Consider the following 24,626-nt stretch of genomic DNA (forward strand, 5'->3'; position numbering starts at 1 on the left):
TTGTCGCCTTTCATGACTCGCATGATATATTCAAAGTATCTGTATACCAAGACTTACCTAATTCTTCACGTCACTTGACAAGCAAATCTTCTGAAGTTCTAGTTGTAAGTTTTGAACACACCACCAACTCACGGTCTTCATCCGAACTAAATCGTGTGGCTTTTCCATCACTTCTTATGGCAAATAACGAATAACCGCATGCGGTGGTCCCTACCATCTTCAAAACATGTCAACACCCTCACCTCCATCCGTAGGCCCAGCCCTGTAGGGTTGACACTCCATCCCAGGAACTGTGGCCTCTCTCCATCAACTTCAAATGAATCTTTTTAATTTTTTCAAATAAGGAGTGCTGACAGTCTGTGACTGCATCTCTTTTCCTCCATTTCTAGACCAGTGACACAGAGATACAGAGACAGGACACCACAAGCATAGCTCCCCTTCCCATAAGATACAATCCAGCAGTTCTTCCTAGATTTACGAAAGGTCCTGCGGACCGTTGCCAGCCATTGTTGGGTTGTGGGTTTTCAGCTGCTGCAACTTATGGCAATAATAAGAACATAAGAAAGAAGGAGACTGCAAGAGACCATAAGACCTACACTAGGCAGCTCCGTAAATAAGGCCTACACTAGGCAGCTCTGTAATAATCATCGTTATCCATTTTTCCACAATCGGAGACCAAAACCACAAACGTAATGCAAACAACCATCTCTCTTATGGTACAATTTATTTGAATTACAAGGTAAAGTATATAATATATATATTTTATATATATCATCTCTTTCTGCCCCCTTCCCAACCTGTCACCAACACATTAACATAAACTAGCATCTTCCAGGCTCTCCATTCTTCGTATTTAGGACCAACAATGTATAACAAAGTCTGCTGAATAACAGTTATGTGATGAACTCTCAGAAGGTTTTGGGCTATCAAGTTCCCCAAATACAACAGACATTCTTTTATTACCTTTAATAAACAATATCCTGAGTCCCCAGTGATGTCATGGTGATGCAGGTAGTGGACAAAAACATATATGACCCATTAGTCATCCTGGAGATATTACCTACACATTCAGAGTTGTATACTATCTTCTTAGTAAAGGTCACAGATAAATCACTGGGAAGGGTTAGAACATTGCAACCATGTTTTCCTTGGAGACAGCACACTGGCACGACCAACTTTTGCTGAATACGATTACACCCTATTCCAATAACAGTAATGATTAAAACATCATAAATACTATCGTCCAGATAGCAAGGTCAATTCTACAAGGGTAAATACTGAATAAAACTTACAAGATCTCTTTTACATATTTTGGAAGAACTTTGTTGTATCGTACCAACAAAAAGTTTGGGAAACTGTGACACCATTTGGATACATACACTTTCCAGTCATCCTGCTGGGATGAACCATATTCTATTTTTCTCAACAGTAATTCATAGGGCGATTCCACTCAATTCCCATAATTGTAGAAGTGGCAAAGGCAGACAGAGAATGGAGAGAGAAATGGAATGGGGGATGGGGAAGACAATAGAGAGATAGAGGTGATATTGTAAAAAAAATATATAATAATGAAAAAGATGATTAATGTTTTGATTTGAGGTGGCAAGATGAACGTGGGGATATTAGGAAGTTTCAGATCTGGATGAGCAACAATGAAGAAAACAGAAATGACAAGGAAAGGGAAATATGGAAGGCAGGAGAGGAGGGGTAAGGAATGGGAGGAAGGGGGAAAGGGAGAGGGAAGAGAATAAGGGAGAAGATAATGATGACGATGGGGACGAAGAGGAGGAGGGGGATGCGATGAGGAGTGAAAGTCAGAGTCGGAGGAGGGCAGTTGGTGAGTGGTCCATACCGCCCCATCCAATGCTATTAATAATTGGCACATACAGTCCACTTACCCCCAAAGCAATGCATACTTTGCCTGCACTACACACACCAACTGAGCGTGGATCAGTCCATTCGCGTACATTATACACATAAATCGTCATGTAAGCTTTATCATGTGCAGCACGGCCTGTACACACCAGTCTGTACACGCGCCATCCAATGCATCACAATTGAGTCCGACTTATCACCGTACCAAAATTATCCGTCATTATTTTGGTAATGTTAAATCGTGGGAACAAAACTGTGCGCACAAAACTCGCAAATATTCCACATCGTACTGGCAAGCCATCGTTAACCATTTCTCGCACAAACTGGATACTAACTGACTTCACCTTCAAAATAATTGTGTCAGAGAATTGACTTACTTTTCGCAAAATCTTGATCAGATTCTAATCATCGACTTATCTTCCGTACACCAGCACAGCTACGTGGAGTTTTCACCAATAGAGCAATGTCACAGGCCACCAACTCAGTATCCTAGCTTCAAATAACAACTCTAGGCCCTTCTAGATCTGTTCAGCACAAAATTTATACTAGCTTTCACTAAACACCCACATGCAAATCCAATCCTCGTCTGGCATCTCCTTCATCTACCTACTTCCTGCCTAAATAAAATCCTTTCATATGTTCTTGCTATCATGCACACAAAATCAACTTAAAACGGTGACTTATATGCTGTAAAAGACCCCATTTGCTACAGCGGATTTATACGCAACTCTACAGACATTCAATGACTTAAGTCTCGACACTTGCCTTGCTGAGCTCAAAACGCCACTTCCTATTGTGAACTCCTGCTCCATATGGCCTAAAACTTTCTGGCTTCTTGTACTGGTAATCTTGGCAAGCCTCATCTAAGAACCTATAGGTATTGAGCAAACACCTTATACACCAACCATGCTCCTAGCAGTCTTATAAGTTGTAGATTCTCAGAGAAGAGTTAGCAGTGAGAGTTAACGATTTCCTGTGGTAGTAACAGTATTGAAGAAAACAAAAGCAGTTCATAGTGATAGTGGACATAGTTGAAGAAATGGCAATATCAAGCAAGATAATTGATATAAACAAAACATTATTCTTTTTACAAACATACATTATTCTATCTAAATGACATACTCACCTGAGTCAGACATACATGTATGTATGGGTAAAGTGATGGATGTGTTTACACACAAGCCCACTTATATAATTTGTGTGTATATATCTATACATGTACATTATATAGCTATATGCACACACACCTATATTATATAATACACACATACAAACACACATATACACAAATTCATACACACTATTTCAACACGATATAACTTAAATCTCCCTCTCCCCATAACAACTTTGTACTACGATTAACATCATAGGAGAGGCTGCATTTGTCAGATTTAAAAGGTGACTGTGATGAGTTTTATCCATACCATCAAGTTCTCTGTGTTGAGGCTGTTTGCTTCACTCCAGAAACATTTCGCCTCCAGTCGGCAGCAGAAGGTTCACGAGGATCAACACAGGACACAAAAGGTTAAACTTCCTCTTTCCTCCCCTGTAACTCTTTCATAAGGGGGGTGGGGGGTTGCTAACTGCCCAAAACATCTATTTGCATTATTTTTGTAGCCTTTGGGTTCGGAATCTACCTCTAAAACTGTACACACTTCTTCCGAGTCCTTCTTCAGTTGCTAAGACCAACTACTTTCGGGTTTCATACATTTCCACAACACTTTAGGAACGAAAAAATCAAAATCTCGCCTAAAAAAAAAAATCTGTGACGGTTTTTCTCTTGCTCTTTCCTTCCGAAGAGAGCAAACGAACAATTCAAATGGTAATGGGCAACCCAATTCAAACGCAAAACAATTTGGCCGTAATGTGTGAGGGCTAGGTTGAAACACTTAAATATCACTGGTACATACATATCAGCTATCAAGAGGGAGGGGAAGGTTACAGTCACTGCATTCAGATCTTCATAATCTCATCAAGTAATCTTCGGTTCCTGTCACGAGCAAGCTTATGACCAGCACCTGATTTTTATGGGTCATTTTCTAGGGTTTCGATTTCTCATCACAATAAGGAGCATCTTTCACTGATCAGATTTCTCGTCACAAAAATGAGCCTCTTTCCATGTGATCAGCAGAGTTTGTACACAGAATATCATGGTTCCTTTAAAACAATATTTACCTGTGAGCTCCTGTTTTAGCGATACCTGTTCATCGGCTATAAAGCAAAATGCATGAATTCTCTCACGTACCCCAGGAGTTAATAGTTTCTTCTTTTTTTTTTTCTTTTTGCAAATAATCTATCATAGGATTTCAAGAGTTGTACATTGCCTATACATTATGATTAATTCCTAAGTTAGTTTTCTTTTAAGATGGACAATGCTAAACACATTAGCTTCACACCATTGAGGCTCGATGGGTCGGCGAGAGTATTGAGAGGGGCTCCTGAGACTGTGGCACAAGCTTTTTGGGAGACATGACTACGGGCTCCAAAGCTGGTAGTGTCTCCTGTGACACGTAGCCTGAGCTTTGTTTGGACAAGGAGGGAGTGAAGGTGTTAGAGTGCAAGGAAGAAGTTTTTGGATGATTGACAGTGCCTTCGGCTGTACTAGGACGAATGGAAGGTGCTGGTTGCTGGACGCGACTTCTTGTTCCTTCTACGGGGGCAGAAGTGACTTCCCGAAAGTCATCTTCTATGGGTGGCGTCATGGTGGCCGTGGCCCACCGTTCGCCTAAGCCCCCATTAACCGCACTAACGTATCCTCCTGTTCCACCTCCTTTTGAACCTCCTCCACCTCCCCCTCCTCCGTGTTCTACTTTACTGCTGGCTGGTGTCGGTGTTGGAGCAACTGGCTCTGGCGTAGTGAGGCTGAAGCTGTCAGACTTAATGTCTTCTAGAGGCACACACGTATTGGGCAAATCACTCGGTGCCTCAGGCTCAGTCCTTCGCAACACTTCCGCACACGTAACATAGGGCGATCTCTCCGTAGATACGGGCAACGTCACTGGATCCTTCTGGTTCAAGATGGGTCCTGGTGGGGCTTCACTCACAGTAACGTAGCCTGTGGTGGAGGGCATGGACGGGCGGGAGAAACCTGGAGGGGATGCGCGGGCAGTCCCCACACGGCAGTAAGCTCCAGGAGGTCTCTCCTCATCTGGGCTTGAGAGGTTCTTGGTCACGAGGGTTGGCAAAGAAGGCTGACGCTTCATGAAGTCGCCTGCATTTGCCTGAGCTACGGATACATAACCTCTTGAGGCAGACGGCATGTGCTGAGGTTGCAAATTTGGTGTAGGAGGTCCTTTACCATCTGCCTGGGCCACAGCAACATAGCCCATATTAAGCCAGGACAGTGACCCGGTCTTGGTGTAGTTCCCCATGTCCGACAACGAGTTTCTCTTTGGCGGGTAATCGTGCCTCGAGAAGGAAACACGTCCAGCCAAATCATCGTGCAGCACTGGAACGTTTCCGAGGATTCCGGCCAAACCGCCAGAATCCATCTCAGAGGTAGGCATGCTTATGTAACCCGTCGAAGTTCTCTTGTCTTTCAGTTGTGACTCGTCCCCAGGTATGGCAACGATGGAGCTCAAGTTGGGCGTGGACTGCTGTAAGTTCTCCCCTTCGTCTAAGCCCACTCCACCCAAGCCACCACTTCCATCAGGTAAGAGGCTAGGTACTGAACCTACAGCCACATAACTGATTGGAGTGTCATTTGGCTGAAAAAAAAATAAAAGAAAAGCAGCTTTAAAATATGACATTGTACCACATGAAATACCTACACAAAAAAAAATCTCTGAATACTAAAGTATCAATTACATCTATGAAACTAAAACATCATAAATATAAGGTTGCAAACTAAAAACTAAGATCTGTAGAATATAGCAGATGAAGAAGTTGTAATCTATTTCTTTTAATTAAAATATCGGTAAGACACTGGCCGTAAAGTGAGGGAGGGGAGAAAAGGTAGGAGGTACCCTGACAGCAGCATAAAGAAATATAAGGACTCCATTTTATGCTATTAAATAAATCAATCAATCCATTGGCCCTGGTCTCTCTTGCAGAAAACCCACAACTAAAGGAATGTATGAAGCAATAGCTGTGTTGACTGTTATGGATGGGAGTGAGGTCTGGATAATGAAGGAATTTGAGAAAAGTCGTGGAGGTGGGGTAAACGAGATGCTTGTGGGTCATGCATTACATACGTATCCCTCAAGCATTTATAATCATATTATGGTTATGAAATATGATCAAGGAAGGAACATAAGTATACAGTATATGAGTGCACCAAAGTAAAGATGGGATTGGGAGAGAGGAACTTTAACTCACCCATAATTGAAGGGTGAGAAAAGGTGGACAATCAAAATAAGATGGGAAAAAAAAAAAAAAAAAAAAAACATAGCTAAAAAGCACATGTATTAAAGGCACACATCTGAAGGATTTCCATATATTTTCATGAAACACTGGTGGAAATATTGATAACCCAATGTCTTAGGCCAATTATAAAATATACTGCAATAATGAAGAACTAAAATAACTCAGAGTGAGGTAACATGAGAGGTTCCGCTGGGTTTGAGGTGGTCATGTTCCAGGTATACACAAGTACATTTAATAACAGAACCAAACAGTTAATGAATACATTTAGGTTAGATTTTCAAGTAAAGTAGTAGTATGTACTCACAGAATACACAAATAAAACTTTCAATAAAAGTGTCAATGTAAAATATACCATCTGAATATACTTTGTCCAGTTAGAGTACTTGTGCCATATAAACAAATCTATTAAAAAAAAAAAAAAAATTAAATAATAAATAAATAAATAAATAAAATAAAATAAATAAATAAAGATCAATGGATTACCTTATTAGGAAGAGCTCCAGTGGGCCTCCACCGGACAGATGGTGGCTTCCAGTCTCTATTGACGAGGAAAGTATTCTCCTGCTAACCAAAAAAGTATGTTACTGGAGTGCATCTTTAGATTTACATACATTTTCCAATCATCACTGTTTCAATTGATATAATTTTCATAACAAAACATTAATTCTGAAATGACTTTCAATAAGTGTCAAGTGCATTTCTTACTGTATTTACTGCAACATTAAAAAATAGTAATTCTTATGACAATCTTGAACAGTTCTTCTAAAAGAAATAGTCTCTTATGATACAAACAATATAAACAAGAAAACTCACTCATATATACATATTAGTGCAATCTTTCAAAATGTACAAAGCCAAGACACACAGCAATATCACAAACGTATTATTGGTTTGGGTTAATACCAGCAGTGGCCTATGGCAGAGTGGATTTGTGACCAAGGTGACATTTGTGACTGTGTTTCATTTGTGGTGTATATCTACATCTATAAAGAGAAGCATTAGTTATAGTTCAAGCTGTAATTATGAGAAAGAAAAGTAACTTTTTTTTTGTGATTACAATGCACTGGTGAGAGATGCATTAGAATGCATGACTGAATATCTTAACTTTAATTAGGACAGCACCCATCAGGGTCGTCAATGCAACTAAGCACTGGCAATGACCATCAGCACCAAGGTTATCAGCTGCATACGTAATTATTGTCACTGCATTCGTGTCTGTTTTTAGTCATGATCCCTAAAGGGGTCTCCCATCTGAAGCTAGGATTCTTATGATCTGATTTTTTTCCCAAAGGGCATTCAGCATAACACAGTGAATATCAGTATCAGGTGTCATCTGACTGTGATTTTCATGGTAGTATGATTATAACAGTGAGATCTTCATCACAGGAGTCAATCCAGAATACTGGAGGAGAATGTTTACCAGGCAAATGAAATAAAATAATAATCACTGTGATAGAATAATTGCTTCTCTGAATAGATTAAAACCAAACATTTGTTCTCCAATTCTTTACTCCTTATTTGGGCTCTACTTTAGATACTCCACTATCTGTTGTCTCTGTTTATTTTTTAACCCATTTATCTATTTACTTATTCATTTCTAGGGAGAACATAGGTACGTGATCTGCTGAGCATGAGCTCTACTTCCTGAACTTTGCCTTGAAAAGTTTCTGATTCTCCCCTGTTGCATCACTGATCTTCCTCTCTAGACTTGAACATGGGCCGACCATCAACAAAAATATGTGTGATCATTTTCCTTCCATGATTCAAGCATTCAAAGGAATACAAATTACATCTACGTGTCTGTTACACACATTTTTACGTACACAGTACTGGATACAACTGGTAACCCCTGTGATGAATTCTTAGTGCTTCATATCATACATACAAATATACCAGAAGAACATGTTACAAGGGTTTTAGAAAAGGAATGAATGAAGAAAGTATAAAGTATTAAATCTACTAAGGATACCAAGTGATGTTTCATAGAGGGAGCTGGTTAAGTACGTGAGAAATGACAGAGAAACAAGTGGAAAGGACATGGTGTAAACCAGATTTCCGAAAGAGTAGTAACTGATTTTTGCCTCAAGTTTCACTGACGGAATCGAGCAGTCCCACAGTAAGCAGCAATAATACACAGACCCTCCCAGAGATCCCTCTGAGAAAAAAAAACCCATTGGCTTTTTACATTAAAACAGAACAGTAAAGATATTTGAAAAAAAGAGAATGAGCTCTACAAGGCCTCCATGGATTTGGAAAGCATATGACTGAAGAGGAAAGCTCTAAAACTGGTAGTGGAAATGTACAGTGACAGCTTTCAATAAACAGTGTACCCTTATATGAATGTACAATTTATGTTTTATGCAATGAATAGTTTTGGGGCTCATGAAATTTATACAGTAAAGAATTACATAGCAATTCTTAATAGGTGGATGCAAGTGGAGAGTATAGTGGATTCAGTGGTGCAGTATGAGTGATCTGTGGATGCTGGAGATAAAACTAACGAGGTGAAGGCATTTAAGAGGGGTGGTCTGAGGACTGTGTGCAGAGTGGCCAGAAGAAAGTGAGATTGGGAAAAATGCTTGTGTACTACTGAGGTGATCTGGACACTTAAAATGAATGGGGAGAACACGCTGGTAATGAGTGTGTGAAATGAGGAAAGAATGAATGAGTGGCAGATGAAGGAACTGGGTACTGAAGTGCATGGAGAAGAATAGGTTAACCTTGGAAGATCCAAAGTTGCTGGCAGGGGACAAAAGGAAGTAAGGATTGTACATATGGGGAGTACACAGAAACCTCACATGAAAAAGGGGTTGGGGGGCATATGCTTGGGGGCAGCACTTTTAGGGGGTGGCAATTCTAGCCTGAACTTGCCACCCACAAGTCTGACAAAATAATAATAAGAAAAGGTTAAAAGAAGCCCTGAATATTTTATTGTACAGTACTACCTCTCATTAACGGACTAAAAGGGGGGTAACGGTGTCCGTTGATGTGAATAATCCATTGATTTGGAGTGGCTTTTGGGTGGCATAGTGATTGCACAGCACTAAACAACAGCACCGAAAACACAGCTAATTAACGTCCGTTAATGAGAGGTAGTACTGTAATCCGCAAATTTTACATTAGAATCAACAAAATATGAATTCTTTTCCCTTATATTTTCTGCAGCAGAGACATTGAATACATTTTCTAAAATGTCTAATTATTTTGCAAGCCAGTAGCTGAAATAGGCAGTAAGGGGTGATGGAAGTGGGAAGGGGTGATTGGGGGGGGGGGCATCACTTAGAAGTTTGCCCTGGGGTGGCACTTAGGTACGTAAGTGCTCTGGGAGTATGTTGTGGGTTAGGGCTGAATTAAAATGATCGGAAACTGCAGGAAGAAGGTGAAGAAAGGAGGGCAGAAATCTGGAGAACATAGGGGAAGTGTAGCAAAAGGATGTACAAACATGTTTACGCTTATATAACCATGACTATGAATATAGGTATGTGTGTTATTGGATGCAACATGAATTTTTATCTTTTCAGCCATTATCTGCTTTGTGAGGTGGCTGGGCATTCTAGCTTTTGTTGAAGGAAATTGGGGATTTCAAACTGCTATGCCCTTACACATTGGTTCCCTAGTGAGGACTTGAACAGCCATCAATCTAGTTTCTTGTCACCAGACAATGGCACTCTAGCCTGATTGGAAACCATGCTCCCCAATATACATATATACATACATACATATATATATATACATACATATATATATACATATATATATACATACATATATATATATATATATATATATATATATATATATACATATATATATACATACATATATACATACATACATATGTATAAATATATATACATATATATATATACATATATATATATGTATATATATGTGTGTATATATATATATATATATATATATATATATATATATATATATATATATATATTCATGTGTGTATACATATTATATAAGGGGTGCCAGGGGACAGAGGCAGTGCAGGTAGATGGGCTGAGTAAGGATCAACCCCACCACTTCCATCTGTAACCCCAAGGGAATGACACTCTGTATCTGAACTGGGCTTAAGATCTCTTTATCAACTTCAATTATATTTCTTTCACTTTTTCTCTTCCCATAAGGAGAGTCGACTGCTTCCCTCCCACCACTCTAAGGTGGTGACACAGAAATTGTTCTAATTGATATAGTACAGTTGTTCAGTGTTCCTTCCCAGGGCAAGCTATGGGAGGACCCGGGGAATTTTTGCCAGCTGCCGTGGGTTTCCAGTCAGCGAAACTCAAGGTAACCATCAATATCATTATACACATACACATGTACCTATGGTTATACACCTTTTTTTTACATATAGGTACATGCACGCATGTACAGACGCTGATCTTCGAGTGAAAAAATAAATATATGTAACCAAAAGTCCCTTCATATGTTCACATACAAACACACATCAAAATCCTAGACCGACATAAGGTCCACTGCTGTTTCTCTGACATGTTTCTTTTACTCTCAACTTCCCTGCGGTTTCCGAAATGGTTCGGAATGTGACACCAATTAACCAAGCAAAGAGAGACTGTTTACCTCCTGGACTGTGCCCGAGTCATAGGATAACGGGTCTTGATGACTCCCTCCAGCAGTATAGGAGTTGGAGTCGCTGCCTGTGGAGCAGCCCGAGCTGTCCCCCGAGAGGTTGTGGCCGCGTTGCTGACTCTCTCCTCCCAAGCCATGTAACACGAGCTGCAAGGGTCCAGGTCAAGTCGGGTCATGGGGGGAGGGGCTTGGTTGTTGGCGTACAGTAATTGGTTTTGATCATCTTAGCTCAATTTAGGCTACTTTCAGACATTAAAAATTCCCTACTTGGTTCAGTTTAGGCTACTTTCAGACACATAACGTCAGCTCCCTATTTGGCTCATGTTTAACTACTTTTAGACATTAACATCAGCTTCCTACTTAGTTCATTTCTGGCTACTTTCAGACACAATACTATCTCCCTATGTAGCTTAGTTTAGGCTATTTTTAGACACATAACATCAGCTCCTTTCTTCTACTTAAGTCAATAAAATCCAATGTGAATATGTTGCTGCACACCCTTGTACAATGAGTGACTACATAACCCTGACAGCCTATACAGTACTACACAGTGTTCCTTAGTCAATGTTTAGTCATATGTGTCATAACACAGCTTTTCTTCTTCAACATTAGTGAACCAGAAAATTATTTTCTTCCTCCACCACACGTTTGTTTTTGTTGAAGTTACCATATCAAAGATTAGGCAATGTTAACTTGGAGAGGAACTTAACCTAAATCTACATCATTATGGCTGACAGAATGAAGATGCCCCAGCACTTTGTTGGGAATTGTGCATGATTCATAATGATGTACAAAAAGAAATGAAGAGAGAGATGTGAGTAATCCATTTTTTCCTTTACTGGAAAAGGAACTACTGCAGACATAAAATCTGTGTCTCCCTAAGTACTTTGGCTTTATATGTGAAACACAAATACAATTTTATCATCACTGATGAGAGAAATCAGCCAGAGTTAAACACCATATGAGGACGGAGCCTTTATTTGTACAACATTTCGCTTAATACAGCTTTTTAAAGTACAAGTTGAGATACATATGCTTGAGATTAAATAAGGGGAAAGGAGGGAATGGGGAGAGAAAAGAAGAAGGGGAAGGAAGAGGAGGAGGAGGAGAAGGGGGGGATTGAACACTGGGAAAGGTTGAGAATGCTGGCCCAAACATCCGTGGGCAAAATGTTCACAAAGGGTGGTTTAAATATTCAAAATTTTGCTGGCCATGGGTATTAGGGGAATTATGTGGGGCGAGATGTTAAACATGACCCTGTTTTGTTCAATAGTGTTCATTCCTTGAATGATCGCTGCTTCTAAACACTTCCTGTGGATTCTCAACCTATCCCAGCGTTCAATCCCCCCTTCTCCTCCTCCTCCTCTCCTAGCCCCTCCTCCTCCTCCTCATCTTCCTTCCCCCCTTCTTCTTTTCTCTCCCCATTCCCTCCTTTCCCCTTATTTAATCTCAAGCATATGTATCTCAACTTGTACTTGAAAAAGCTGTAATAAGCGAAATGTCATACAAATAAAGGCTCCGTCAGCATATGGTGTTTAACTCGTCAGTCTTGTCGGCAACTGCCACTTTCATGAAAAGAAAACAGCCACCAATCCAATGAATCATACACTTTCCTTTTCATCATTTTGTCGTTTCATAACCCTAAAATGAGATTCATAATGTCTGCTCCTCAAAAATTCAGTACCATTTATATTTAGAAATAGTTAAAAAATAGAGAGGATATATAGAATATGAGAATATATAATTAACTATGAGCATTTGTCATACTCAACCTAACCATTCAGTAACAGTACAATGATTATCATACATCACTGTATGAGTTGAAACGGAGACATTACAAAAAAGAATAATAATAATAATAATAAATAAATAAATAATGATAATCGATGGTTTAATTATGACAAAGTCTGTTAAATTAACAGTCTGGCAATGTTTTGCAGCCTTGTATAATGTTACCAATGAAAATAAACCACTTACAATAAACGTGTCAAACTGGGCTTTTCTTTGACAAGTTACAAGACTTAATCAGTAGCATTGTCCCATAATAAAATGGGATATTAATGATCAAATTAGTGTTAGCCTGTACCTGACCTGACAATCAATAATGTGAATGTTTATTTGAATCAACATGATTCTTAATAAGTTCTAAATATGTCCTTTCACTACTTCTACACATTGAAAACACATTCCTGCTAATAAAATCTATAAACAAAGTCTCCAGCATTCATTAAGAGACAAAAAATAAATAAATTAAAATAAGAAAAATAAAAAAAGCATTAGTATTTGAAACTGTCTACTAATGACAAAATAACATCAAGTTCTACATTTGCAAAGCATACACAATACAACTAGAATAACATTTTGGACTAAACTTAAGTTGGGTAGATTGTTAAAAAGAAATACATTCGTATACTGCCTACAGACAATTACTGATATACAAACATATTTACTAAACATAACAAGATAACAAACTTCCATATATTTATATATATATATATGTATATATATATATATATATATATATATATATATATATATATATATATATATATATATATATATATATTATGTATATATATATATATATATATATATATATATATATATATATAGTGAAATTATTCTTTAAATGGATTTGCATCACTCATCAATTTGTGTTTAAAATAAGAATATTTTCGTACCCCATCATTTACATATTCCTACTTTTTCCATACATACACACAAACACAGAAACAGGATCTTATGAATTTAGCTTTTATCCTGTACATTACAATTATGTAAATATAAACCACATACACACACACACAGTGGTAGAGTTCCTGGCCACCACTATGGTGGTCTGGGTTTGAATCCTGCCCAGGGCTGAAATAATTTCAGTATCACTGTACTGCAAGTCACTACTCCAACTCATGTGGGCAGGGATTTTTGGGAGTGTGTGCATGAAAGGTCACAGCATTACCCATAGATTGGTCATATATGAAGTCTGAGCTCTCTTCTGGGGGGGAAATAGCTGTCTATCATAAGTCCAACACATGATCCAAGACCATGGTGATGAACCACTCATACATGCACACACACACACACATGCACAAACTGGAATTTAAGGATACAGACCAAGTTTGAACTGTATATGAATTTAAGGCCAGGTATGATTAACTGGAAAGTAGGAGACAAGGTTGCTCCTTTCCTATATACTACGATTAGGTAAATAAATACACACACACAGCTACATTCAGACAACTTACACAAAGATAGCTCACGCAATCACACACGCTAAAGAGTTCCAACAATGCTTGTAGAAATAGGCCTAATTGGGGGCGAACAGATGATCATAAGGACTAAATAAAAGGGTTCTGATTGGAGGCATGCCATGCTTGAAGAAATACAGGGGGTCACCGCAATTCGACCGTTCGCAATTCGAATTATTGCAAATTCGACATTAACTTATTTATACCCAACCCTCAAGGTTCGACAGCCAGACTCGACAATTCGACATTCAAATCTCGCGCGCCACCCAATCGAATTTGCCGCCACTCCCGATGCGCCCCAGCCATCGTCGAGGCAAGCCACACTCCACTGTTCCACCTCCACCATGCCGTGCAAATCCACCTCTGGCCCCACCCCTAAGAAACACACTTTCCTGCCTTTCAAAGATAAGCTTGAGCTTATAAGAAAGTGTGTGGCAGGTATGGCTCATTCTGCCGTTGCAGCGGAAATGGGTGTCCCGAGATCAACAGTATCAACGATTTGGAAGAACAGGGACAAGAACCGCCAGGCCACTGCATCAACATCTTCCACGACTTCCCTTGTTCTCCGTGGCTCAAGTGACTCCTGTCTCGACACGATGGAGAACATGTTGATCAAGTGAATAGAGGACAGGACACAACGCAAGATGCCGATCAGCCTTGTCACTGTGGGAGGACTTGCAGGCCACAACAGCCACCACCAAAAATGTACTGTACAGCATCTTAATGTGTTTAATAAACAAAATTAGATATAAATGAAGCCTTTAATATTACTGATTTAGTCTAAGTTAGTCTTTTTTAGAGGTCATAGTGATATTTTAGGGGGGTCTGGGCTGAAGGTCGGTCCCTATCCCCCCTAATTACAATGTATTCCTATGGGAAAAACTGCATCATGATTCGACAAAACCCAGGTTCGACCGATGATAGACCGCCCAATCCCTGTCAAATTGCGGTGACCCCCTGTATTTATAAAATATCTGATCTAGGACTCGCAGAGAACAAAGTAATACAATGATGTTATCAGCAGAATCATTAACCCCTTCAATGCGAGTCAAATATTCGAGTGCTTGTTAGGTTGCCTGATGTATGATGATGCATCACAATACGCGCATTACAAACTATGAAGTTATTGCTGTTATACTTGTTCTCTTTCACCCTGAATATATATAACGTCACAGAAAATGTGATAAAGTCTGTTCACCAAATACGTGGGTCACTCAGCTACAGTTACAAAATAAATATAATCAGGAAGCCGACGCCAGCATCCTCGTATATCCCACTCGCTGTTCGTGACGCATGCATGGGCATCATCGTATTCAAGAGGTTTAAAAGATACACGGACATACACAACCACACTTTGGGAGATACGACATGAGAGATAATTTTCTGGTTTGAGAATACTAAGAGATGCGCTATTTTGCAGGTCCTGCTTTCAACCGCACTAGAGTTACCTCAATTTTAGTAGTTTTTGCAGTCACAGTGATATTATAAGAATATTTAGACTTCTATTTTTGGGCAATTCTTGTACAACTCGAGCAGAACTCAAAATGGATTCAATGTATATTTAGGTAAAGAAATCAAAAGTTTATTAAAATCAACCTCTAACGTCACAATAGACATAGGTAGAGACTGAGCTACTCAGAGGGGAACATAGGTTCTCAGAAAAGAATCATATATATATATATATATATATATATATTATACATATATATATATATATATATGGGAAACTAATGTTATAACACATTTGTAAATGTACATTTTAAACCCACTATTAGAGAAATAATGAAATAATATCAGAAGTACAGGGAACTGCATATTTCGACTATTATCTGAAGCGGACTACATATAGTAGTCGAAATATACAGTTTTCCTGTACTTCTGATATTATTTCTCTGATAGTGGGTTTAAAGTGTATATATAAAATTCTTTCCTGAGAGCATATGTTCCTCTCTTCCATCCCTTCACATTATGCTGCATGTGACAGAGATGACTATCATTTAGTAACTAGTAACACAGTACTTGATATTTTCTCTTTACCATGGTACAGACTGCTAAGCTCAAACAAAACTCATACAGAGCATTCTCGCATCCATTATAAAGTGAAATTTTACATAATCTCCCAAATATTTAACTCCCTATGGATGCAACATTACTGAGAAAATTTCTTTTCCAAGTGTACAAAAAAAGAAAAAAAAAAAAAAAAAAAAAAAAAAAAAACACCTTTGTCACATGTGTGATGCCAGTGCAGCAATCATAGTCAACATGCAGATGTGCTATACAGTTTCAGGGTATCTGTCTCTAAAGTTAGGTCAACAAAACACTACGGTTACATGACCTCGTGTGACCTCAATCTCATCTTCTAAGGAGCCTTGACCTTCAAATACTGCCTTTGACTCTCCCTTTTATATATATATATACATATATATATATATATATATATATATATATATATATATATATATATATATATATATATATGCTAATAAGAAACCTTGGTTACTTGCGTTCAGTTACGTACGAGTGACCCGTGGGAGAGAAAATTAAAGCAGTGCTTTTGCATATTACATCTTCAGTGCAAAGTACATTTCCTTTGCACTGAAAATGTAATGTACAAAAGTGCTTTGCTTCGTTCAGTTTTCTTTCCCAATGGTCACTCATATATATATATAGCCAGACTGAGTATCCCACTATCTGAGAAAAGAAAGTTATTTGAAGATACATATACTGCGATCATTGTGATCCTCTTAAGTGTGGTTTTACAGAGGGTGGCTTAATTTAAATATACTAATAGGTGGTGCATAAAGGGGACATGGGGAGGTAAGTACACTTGTATGTGGTCTGTTTGAGCCAAAGTCATGATGACCCCAATGTCAAACTGACCCCAGGTCAAATGTTTGCATGACAGGTGATAGTTTCAGGTCTGGGTGGACAACTTGATGTATAATATTGCTGACAGCCAGAATGGTAATGGCATTGGTGGATCAGTGTCCAGTCAACCTAACTTAACCATCAACAATATTATACGCCAAGCTGTCAGGCCAGACCTGAAACTACCACCTGTTGTGCAAACATTTGACCTGGGGTCAGTTTGACCTTAGAGTGATCATGATTTGGACTCACACAGACCATGCACTGGTATCCTTACCTCCCCATCTCCCCTTTATGTATCTCCTATCAGTATTTTTTTAATTAACTCACCCTCTGTAATACCACGCTGAAGAGGATCACAGCGATCGCAATACAAGTATCTTCAAATTTAGTCTATCTTTCCACTGTGTTAGAACATTCACTTGCTTGATATATAGAGGCAATATCTGAGTTTCCAACAACATGGAAGACAATAACAGACTTGAATAACTTGTTTCTCATTCAGGGACTGCAGTCATCAGATCTAAATAATAGCAAGATGTACAGTGGGCCAGCACATCTATCACATTTCTTGGATGAAGTAACCACAGTACACTTCCTTGCACTTCCAATTTCTTGCCATTATCTTGGAAGATTGATCGCACCTGATTGGTGCTTTTATTGATTTAACATTTACTTTACATCGAGGTAGGCTACAGCATACTTTGTGGATCTTGCTCCAGGTCTTAGGTGGTGCCCAAAGGAAGGCGTCGTCAGTACTGACGAGTGTCCCAAATTACAACAACGGCGATTTTCTTTTTGCCCTTCGTGGTTATTGACGCCTGTAAGAGCACCATGCAAGGCCAAAGTCTTTATTCGAAGAAGGTTTCGCTCCTACAAGCTTTATCGAGTACAGATACAATTGATAAAACTCGTGTGAGCGAGATATTGTACACCCAATACAGACGACGCCCTCCCTAGTGCATTCCTTGGCTCGTTTGTTGTTGGCTGGTGCCTTTCACTGTTATTACTTATGTCCATGACATTCTTTGGATATGAAGAGCCAAGGGCTCTTCCGAACTGAATCAATTCATTTGGCATTATTATCCAGGAGAAAACTCCTAAATGGCCCTCAGTTCGTCCATGTACACAGGAAGAGGTTCGTTACACCACAACCACGCCAATTCATGACTCACGTGAATAATCAGGGTGACCAGAGTTTGAAAACTGGAATACGGGAGACCTAAATTGGAGAGGTATATGGGCAATGTGTACCGGCTATGTGAAGCGCACGAAACAAGCTCGCAGCTCCAGTACCTGCTCCATCGACTTGTAGTCTTTTTTCGTTTGCTTTAAAGGGGTGTGTTTACTGTATATTTTGTTTCAGCCAGCATATATAAAAAAATCACTCTCATGTTGTTGCTTTCGAATTAATATACCTGTACAATGTAAAAGTTTCTCAAATTTTCATGCGAAGTGCTAAAATCTTGAAAATACGGGACAAAACGCGTTCCGGGGAGGGTCGATACGGGACGCGGAGGGTCAAATGCTTTAAATACGGGACGTCTGGTCACTCTGTGAATAATTCAAATTTCCCGAGATGTATCTTTCGCGAAGATCGCACATTTGGGCTCCTTAGAAAATATCACGAGTGCATTACATTGCTTAAATATTGTATATACAGCTTCAGGGTGTGTCAAGTCAAAAAATCTAAATAAAAGCATAACAAGCAACTAAGCGCAAACCTACAAAAAACAAAAGACTACCGATAACTGAAACAAGGGTCGTTTGCACACTGACTAGACAAAGCTACCATTCTAATGCTGTAAGTAGCCTACTATCATTATGCAATTAATGATCAATGCCAAAATTAAATTCACACACACACACAGACTATTGTTATGTCAATATTTCAATCAAAGAATAACTGCAAGACGAGAGGGAATTATTTAAGGAACATAAATTAGAAGAAAAAAAGTTAGGCACTAAAGGAAATAAAATTAAACTATTATTAAACTAAAACTATGTTGTTAAGGTCTGCCGGTGTACGTGTGCATTTGTGTGCATATGTGTGTGTACGTATGTATGTGTTTGTGCATGTTATACATACAGATAGATACATACAGTACATCATTCCCACACATTTTCTTTGTTTTCACTGGACTTCTTTAGTGTATTTTTAAACATAAACACACACACATATATACATACATACATATACATATATATATATATATATATATATATATATATATATATATGTGTGTGTGTGTGTGTGTGTGTGCGCGCGCGCGCCTGCGTACGTGCGTGTGTTGGCGTATGTGTACATCCTTGTATACGTACACGTGTGGGTGTAGGCGTGTAATTATGTACGTGTAGCTGTGTGATTCTCCATGGTCTTGGAACACGTGTTGGTCTCGTGATCCACACCTATTACCTTCCCGGATGAGTTTTGAGCTCACATCCGGTAGTGTCATACCTGTCGATCACGAGTCCAACACGTGATCCAAGACCATGGTCGCACGTACACACGGCCACACAAACACACACACACACACATAAGGACACGCGTATACACACAATCGGGCACACGCGCATATACGCACATGCAGACGTAAACACAACCATACACACACATACACAGACACACACACACAAACGAACACACAAGTAATAAACAGTGTGTGAGGATATATATATCTTTTTGTGTAAATAAACACGAAAAAAATGTCAACTGGGAGGCTGATTAAATCATCTAGACAAAAGAAATAAAGCACAATCAAAATTAGTGGCAGAACATTTCACATGATGTAACATAATTTCACACCCAAAAAATGAACAACTCTCTGGAGAAGAGAGAGAGAGAGAGAGAACGTGGCGAGTGTCTCGACTTACGTCCTCGTCCTCGGAGGCGGCCGAGGTGTTGGTCTCGGCCGAGAGATGTCTCTTCTTGTCGCCGTCCTCCGAGATCCGCGAGATCTGGTGCTCGAGAGGTCCGTAGCCGTTGGCTTTGCCGTTCGAGGTCTTGGTCTGGTTCATGTTGGGGTCCCCGAATTGCTGAGCGAAGAAGAACAAGAGTTCGTGGATGCCGAAGTTCTCAAAGAACACTCGTGGGGATGGGGCGGAGGGGAACAGGGGGTGGGGCATCAGGTACGTGATATATATATATATATATATGTATATCTGTATATATATATACACATATATATATACATATATATAGATATATATAGATATATATATATATATATATACATATATATGTACAACACTGAATGGGTCCCAGTGAACAGAGATACTTTTTATCAACCACAGTACACTTTAATTCTAAGCCATCAACATCGGGAGATCCGCGAAGGCCAACATGCAGAAATTGAAACGTGGTACGGCCAAGGACTCGAACACGGCTATATATATATATATATATATATATATATATATATATATATATATATATACACACACACACAGAAGCCACAAGGAAAATAACAGGAAATGGATGGAGTGCTTTCGTTTATCTAGCCATTTTCAAGGTACCTTGAAAATGTCTAAATAGACGAAAGCGCTCCTGTTATTTTCCTTTTGGCTTTTGTGCATAACTAGATTCACGTGTCTAAGTAATTTTTTCTGCGCGCGCGCACACACACACACACACACACACACAAATATATATATATGTGTGTGTGTGTGTGTGTATACATATACACTCACACTTACTCTCTTGGATGTATTCTATGTATTCACACATATCTTTATTTCTTCAGCTTTATCTATTTATGCACTTATCTATTTCTACAACTTGTAGATAAAAAAAAATGGGTAATTACTTACAATTTTGTTGGACTGAACTAGTGCAGGTGGGATTTTCACATTGGTGTTGTATTCCTTCCTCATCCTCTTGCATTCCCTGCAAGGTTGCATTAAAAAGCACATTTCAGCAAACGACCTATGAAGGCTTCACAGTAAAAAAATAATAATAAAATAAAATTAAATTAAAAAAATAAATAAAAAATAAATAATTATTTGAAGAGTCAATGATTACGCTAAGCACAAGTAGTAATTGAATAACAAATTACTAGTTACAGTGAAACCTTTCAAGTAATCAAATGCGACAGCCGCGAGGTTTCGATCCCGGGTCCTTATAGTGCAGGGGGTTCTCATTAGGGGTGAAATTCACCCCCAGGGGGTGGGGGATTTTGGGTTTTCTGGGGGGTGAATTGTGACAAGAGTAAGTTTACGGGGTGAGGTAAGCAATTATAGGTTTTGGCCTCTCTGTCCTGTCACTGACCTGGGCTGGAATTATACCTGCGCTGACCCAAGTTAATCTTAGGATTAGAAAAGTGTTACGCCGCGCGATAATATCGCACGCGCAAGAATATTATCGGCTATGATGATGTTATATGTCCACAGAAACATGTCTTTCTTTTGCATTTTTCTTTAAATCAATGCCTTTTGTTGCTGGCTGCTGAAATCTACATTGTTGGTAGGTGCTAAAGATGTCAGAAGTAATTTGTAAAACATCATTATAAACATAATCCATGTAAAATTGTAAATGTATATATACTAATTTGGAAAAAATAAAAGGATTTTTAGTAATATTTGCATATTATTTAGAATGCACCTTTTGAAACAGACAATCTTGGAAAGGAGGGGAGGGTGAGATTCTGATAAATGGTGACAGGGATGCATAGGCCAAGCAAGGCTGAGAACCCTTGCCATAGTAAGACTTCCGTCTGCTACCATCTTGCCATGCAGAAAGTCTCCAAGAACCGTTAACAGACACCCGTATTTCATTACTTGATAGGTTAGCAGTATTACTCACTAAGACTTCTTGCACACAACTCAAAGAGTTTCCAAAATTCACACTCTGACTGATAGTTAATCATTTGTTTTATTTCCAGTACATAAGGTGTCTTGCGACACTGTATCTGACCCAGGGCAGTGGACGGGATGCAGGGATGACCCGTCATCCAGGAGGTGCCAAGATGAGAGGGAGGGAAGAGTGTGGAGGGGAGTGGAGTATGTAGGGGATGGGATGGGTGGGAGTGGTTTCTGTGCCTTGGTCTTTTGGCTACCCCCCGTGTAAGGGGGAAAAGGACCTTCGGTATATGTATAAGGTGATGTCTCCAACTTACCTCCATGCACAAAGACCCACATACACGACGACAACTGTGACGACGACGCAGACGAAGGAGATCATGAGGATTTGCCACCACGAAAGCACTGTTGGTAAAAAAAAGAAATAGAAATTAATAAATGAATAAATACGCAACTAAATGAATAAATGAATTAATAAATTAAGAACAAATAAATAAATGCGTCGAAATAAATTTTGATGAAAAAAAAATTGCGAGCGAATCACGAAGAAAAGGACATTTACATTTTGAAAGGATCGTTATTTTTTTGCCATTTTGGGTTACTTTTTCTGTTTTTATTAAATAAAAAACATATTAAATATCTCACAACGGTTTCACAGCTTAAAAGGATAAATACTTTTTGCCATTTACTCACCTTTCTGTTTTAATATAAGAATATATCAAATATCTTAAACCTGTTTCATTTCTCATTTCGTTGAGAGGCAAGTCAAGTGTGCAAGTTACTTGTCCAAGTTGTTTGCACTGTGTAAATATACACTTGAAAAAAAAAAAAGGCAACTTGCCTGATTTTCTTTGTCAAGCAGATGTTTATACATGGCAAGTAAATTCCACGCTTGACTTACTCCCAACTTGTCCCGTGTAAATGAGGCATATGCCAATTCAGTTTAACGTCGCGAACTCCCCCTATCAGGAGGCTAGGACGGTGCCCCTCACAGAGGACTTTGAAGCATGAAATCTAATGAACCATAACATTGGTCCAACTCGCTGGCGGCAATTCGAACAGCCTCGATCTTCGCCACAAGAAGCGACGCTCTAACCATCGAGCATCCCAAATATAATTAATACACAAGATGGCAGCTACGCTCGAGGGGTCCCGCTTCTGTATCTGCTATCGTCAAGGTTTTGTAGTCATTCAAAATGAGCCCGAGTGCTGGGTCTAGTTTTGATCAAAACAGCAGATTCCACCAAAAAACTGAATGATGAATATATCTTTTTATTCCTCTGTATTTTTTATGAAGGTTATGCATATTTTGTATGGGAGTAAGGACGGGTAACAAAGGTTAAGGATAATAATAAGAAATTTCAGTTAGAAATTGAAAATAGATTCGAAGCTCTAAGAACTAATGAGGAAACCGTGGAAGATATTGATGTGTGTGTGTGTGTGTGTGTGTGTGTGTGTGTGTGTGTGTGTGTGTGTGTGTGTGTGTGTGTGTGTGTGTGTGTGTGTGTGTGTCTTGCTACATTGCTTCTGACCCAGGGCAGTGTGCGGGATACAGGTATGACCCGTCATCCACGAGGAGCTAAGATGGGAAAGGGGGGAAAGAGTGGTGGAGGGGAGGGGAGTGGAGTGGGTGGGAGTAGGTACATTCCTTTGACTTGGCTACCACCCTAATAAGGGGGAAGGGGGGGGAAGTTCTTGGTATATGGGTAGACAGATATGGCAACAGATGATATACATCAAGCTGAGAGGGTCATTGATCAATGGTAAAGGATAGAAACGCTGGATCACGAGGAACTTCCTGTAGAGGAAGACCTCCCCGACCCAGCCCCATGACCCCTGGCTCGCCCCGCCACCTGGCCCCCTTGGCGCCCCGCCCCCTGACCCCAATGGCGCCCGGCGCCCGCCTTCTGGCGGCGCCCGCTGAGGCCCATCTTGAGGGCCCGGGCGGATCCACCATCAGCGGCAGTTCCTGGAAGGGAGAGGGAGAAGACGAGGAACAAAGCCAGACCAAAACGGCGGCTTTGTCCGCATGTTCGCCACCTTGCGTGAACGCACGCACGCACGCACGCACACACACACACACACACACACACACACACACACACACACACACACATACAGTGTACTGGATGAGGCAATAGTGTGCAAAAAATATACAAAAATTTAAGAACAAACTAGATGTTGAAAGACACAAAGATTGGTCATTACGAGCATGCTCTCTTCCTGTATAATGCAACTAGGTAAATACACACACACACTCACACACTGTACGCACATGTACGCATACATCAGCGCGAACGTACACACACAAGAAATACAACCTAGGAAATAGGTAAGGACTAGTTTACTAACTAGAATGGTTAACGAATACAATGAACTAAGTAACCATGACGTAGTGAACGCTGAAACAATAATTGGTTGATTTAAGAAAAGATGAGATAAACTTATGGACAGGGATGGCAGGTGGCCAGGGACACAGAACTGCCTAGTGTAAGCCTTAGAGTCTCTTGTAGTCTTCTCCATTCTTATGTTCTTATTGGAAGGTAAAACAGTAGCAAGAAAAAAACATGAGGTAATATAGAAAAGAGAGAGGGAGAGGGAGATTTGTTTATATAAATTTACTTTTTATTTGAGAGAGAGAGAGAGAGAGAGATGGAAGTGTGGGGGAGGGCATGGAGAGGGAAAGCCCCCCCCCCCAAAAAAAAAAAACGAAAGGAAGGCTTTTGCCCCCTTCATCAAGAGAAAAGGTCTTAAGTCTACATCTCCATCTACTACTACTACTCTCGTTAGTCAAGGGGTGGTGGTCGTAGTAGTAAAAGTAGTAGTAATAATAGTTAAAGTAGTAATAGTAGTAGTAATAATAATATCATTAAT

At 39.5% G+C, this 24,626-nt stretch overlaps 1 protein-coding gene across 9 annotated transcripts in view; it reads right to left on the reverse strand.

Moving 5' to 3' along the window:
• Positions 1 to 707: 707 nt before the first annotated feature.
• LOC143038396 (cytokine receptor-like) overlaps positions 708 to 24,626 on the reverse strand; it is a 319,290-nt gene continuing 295,371 nt past the window's right edge. For 6 of the 9 annotated variants that reach the window (XM_076207513.1, XM_076207512.1, XM_076207511.1 and 3 more), the window contains 6 exons: positions 22,070 to 22,157; positions 20,766 to 20,841; positions 19,830 to 19,991; positions 10,831 to 10,986; positions 6,724 to 6,804; positions 708 to 5,582 (listed from right to left, as the gene is read on the reverse strand). In XM_076207513.1, coding sequence (XP_076063628.1) covers positions 4,266 to 5,582; positions 6,724 to 6,804; positions 10,831 to 10,986; positions 19,830 to 19,991; positions 20,766 to 20,841; positions 22,070 to 22,157 — 1,880 coding nt within the window. In that variant the 3' untranslated portion in view covers positions 708 to 4,265. The remainder of the gene's footprint in view (positions 5,583 to 6,723; positions 6,805 to 10,830; positions 10,987 to 19,829; positions 19,992 to 20,765; positions 20,842 to 22,069; positions 22,158 to 24,626) is intronic. The other 3 variants (XM_076207509.1, XM_076207515.1, XM_076207514.1) reach the window with 3 other exon arrangements.

Source organism: Oratosquilla oratoria, chromosome 24, assembly GCF_046742065.1.
Source record: "Oratosquilla oratoria isolate Oo_2021 chromosome 24, ASM4674206v1, whole genome shotgun sequence".
Taxonomy (NCBI): domain Eukaryota; kingdom Metazoa; phylum Arthropoda; class Malacostraca; order Stomatopoda; family Squillidae; genus Oratosquilla; species Oratosquilla oratoria.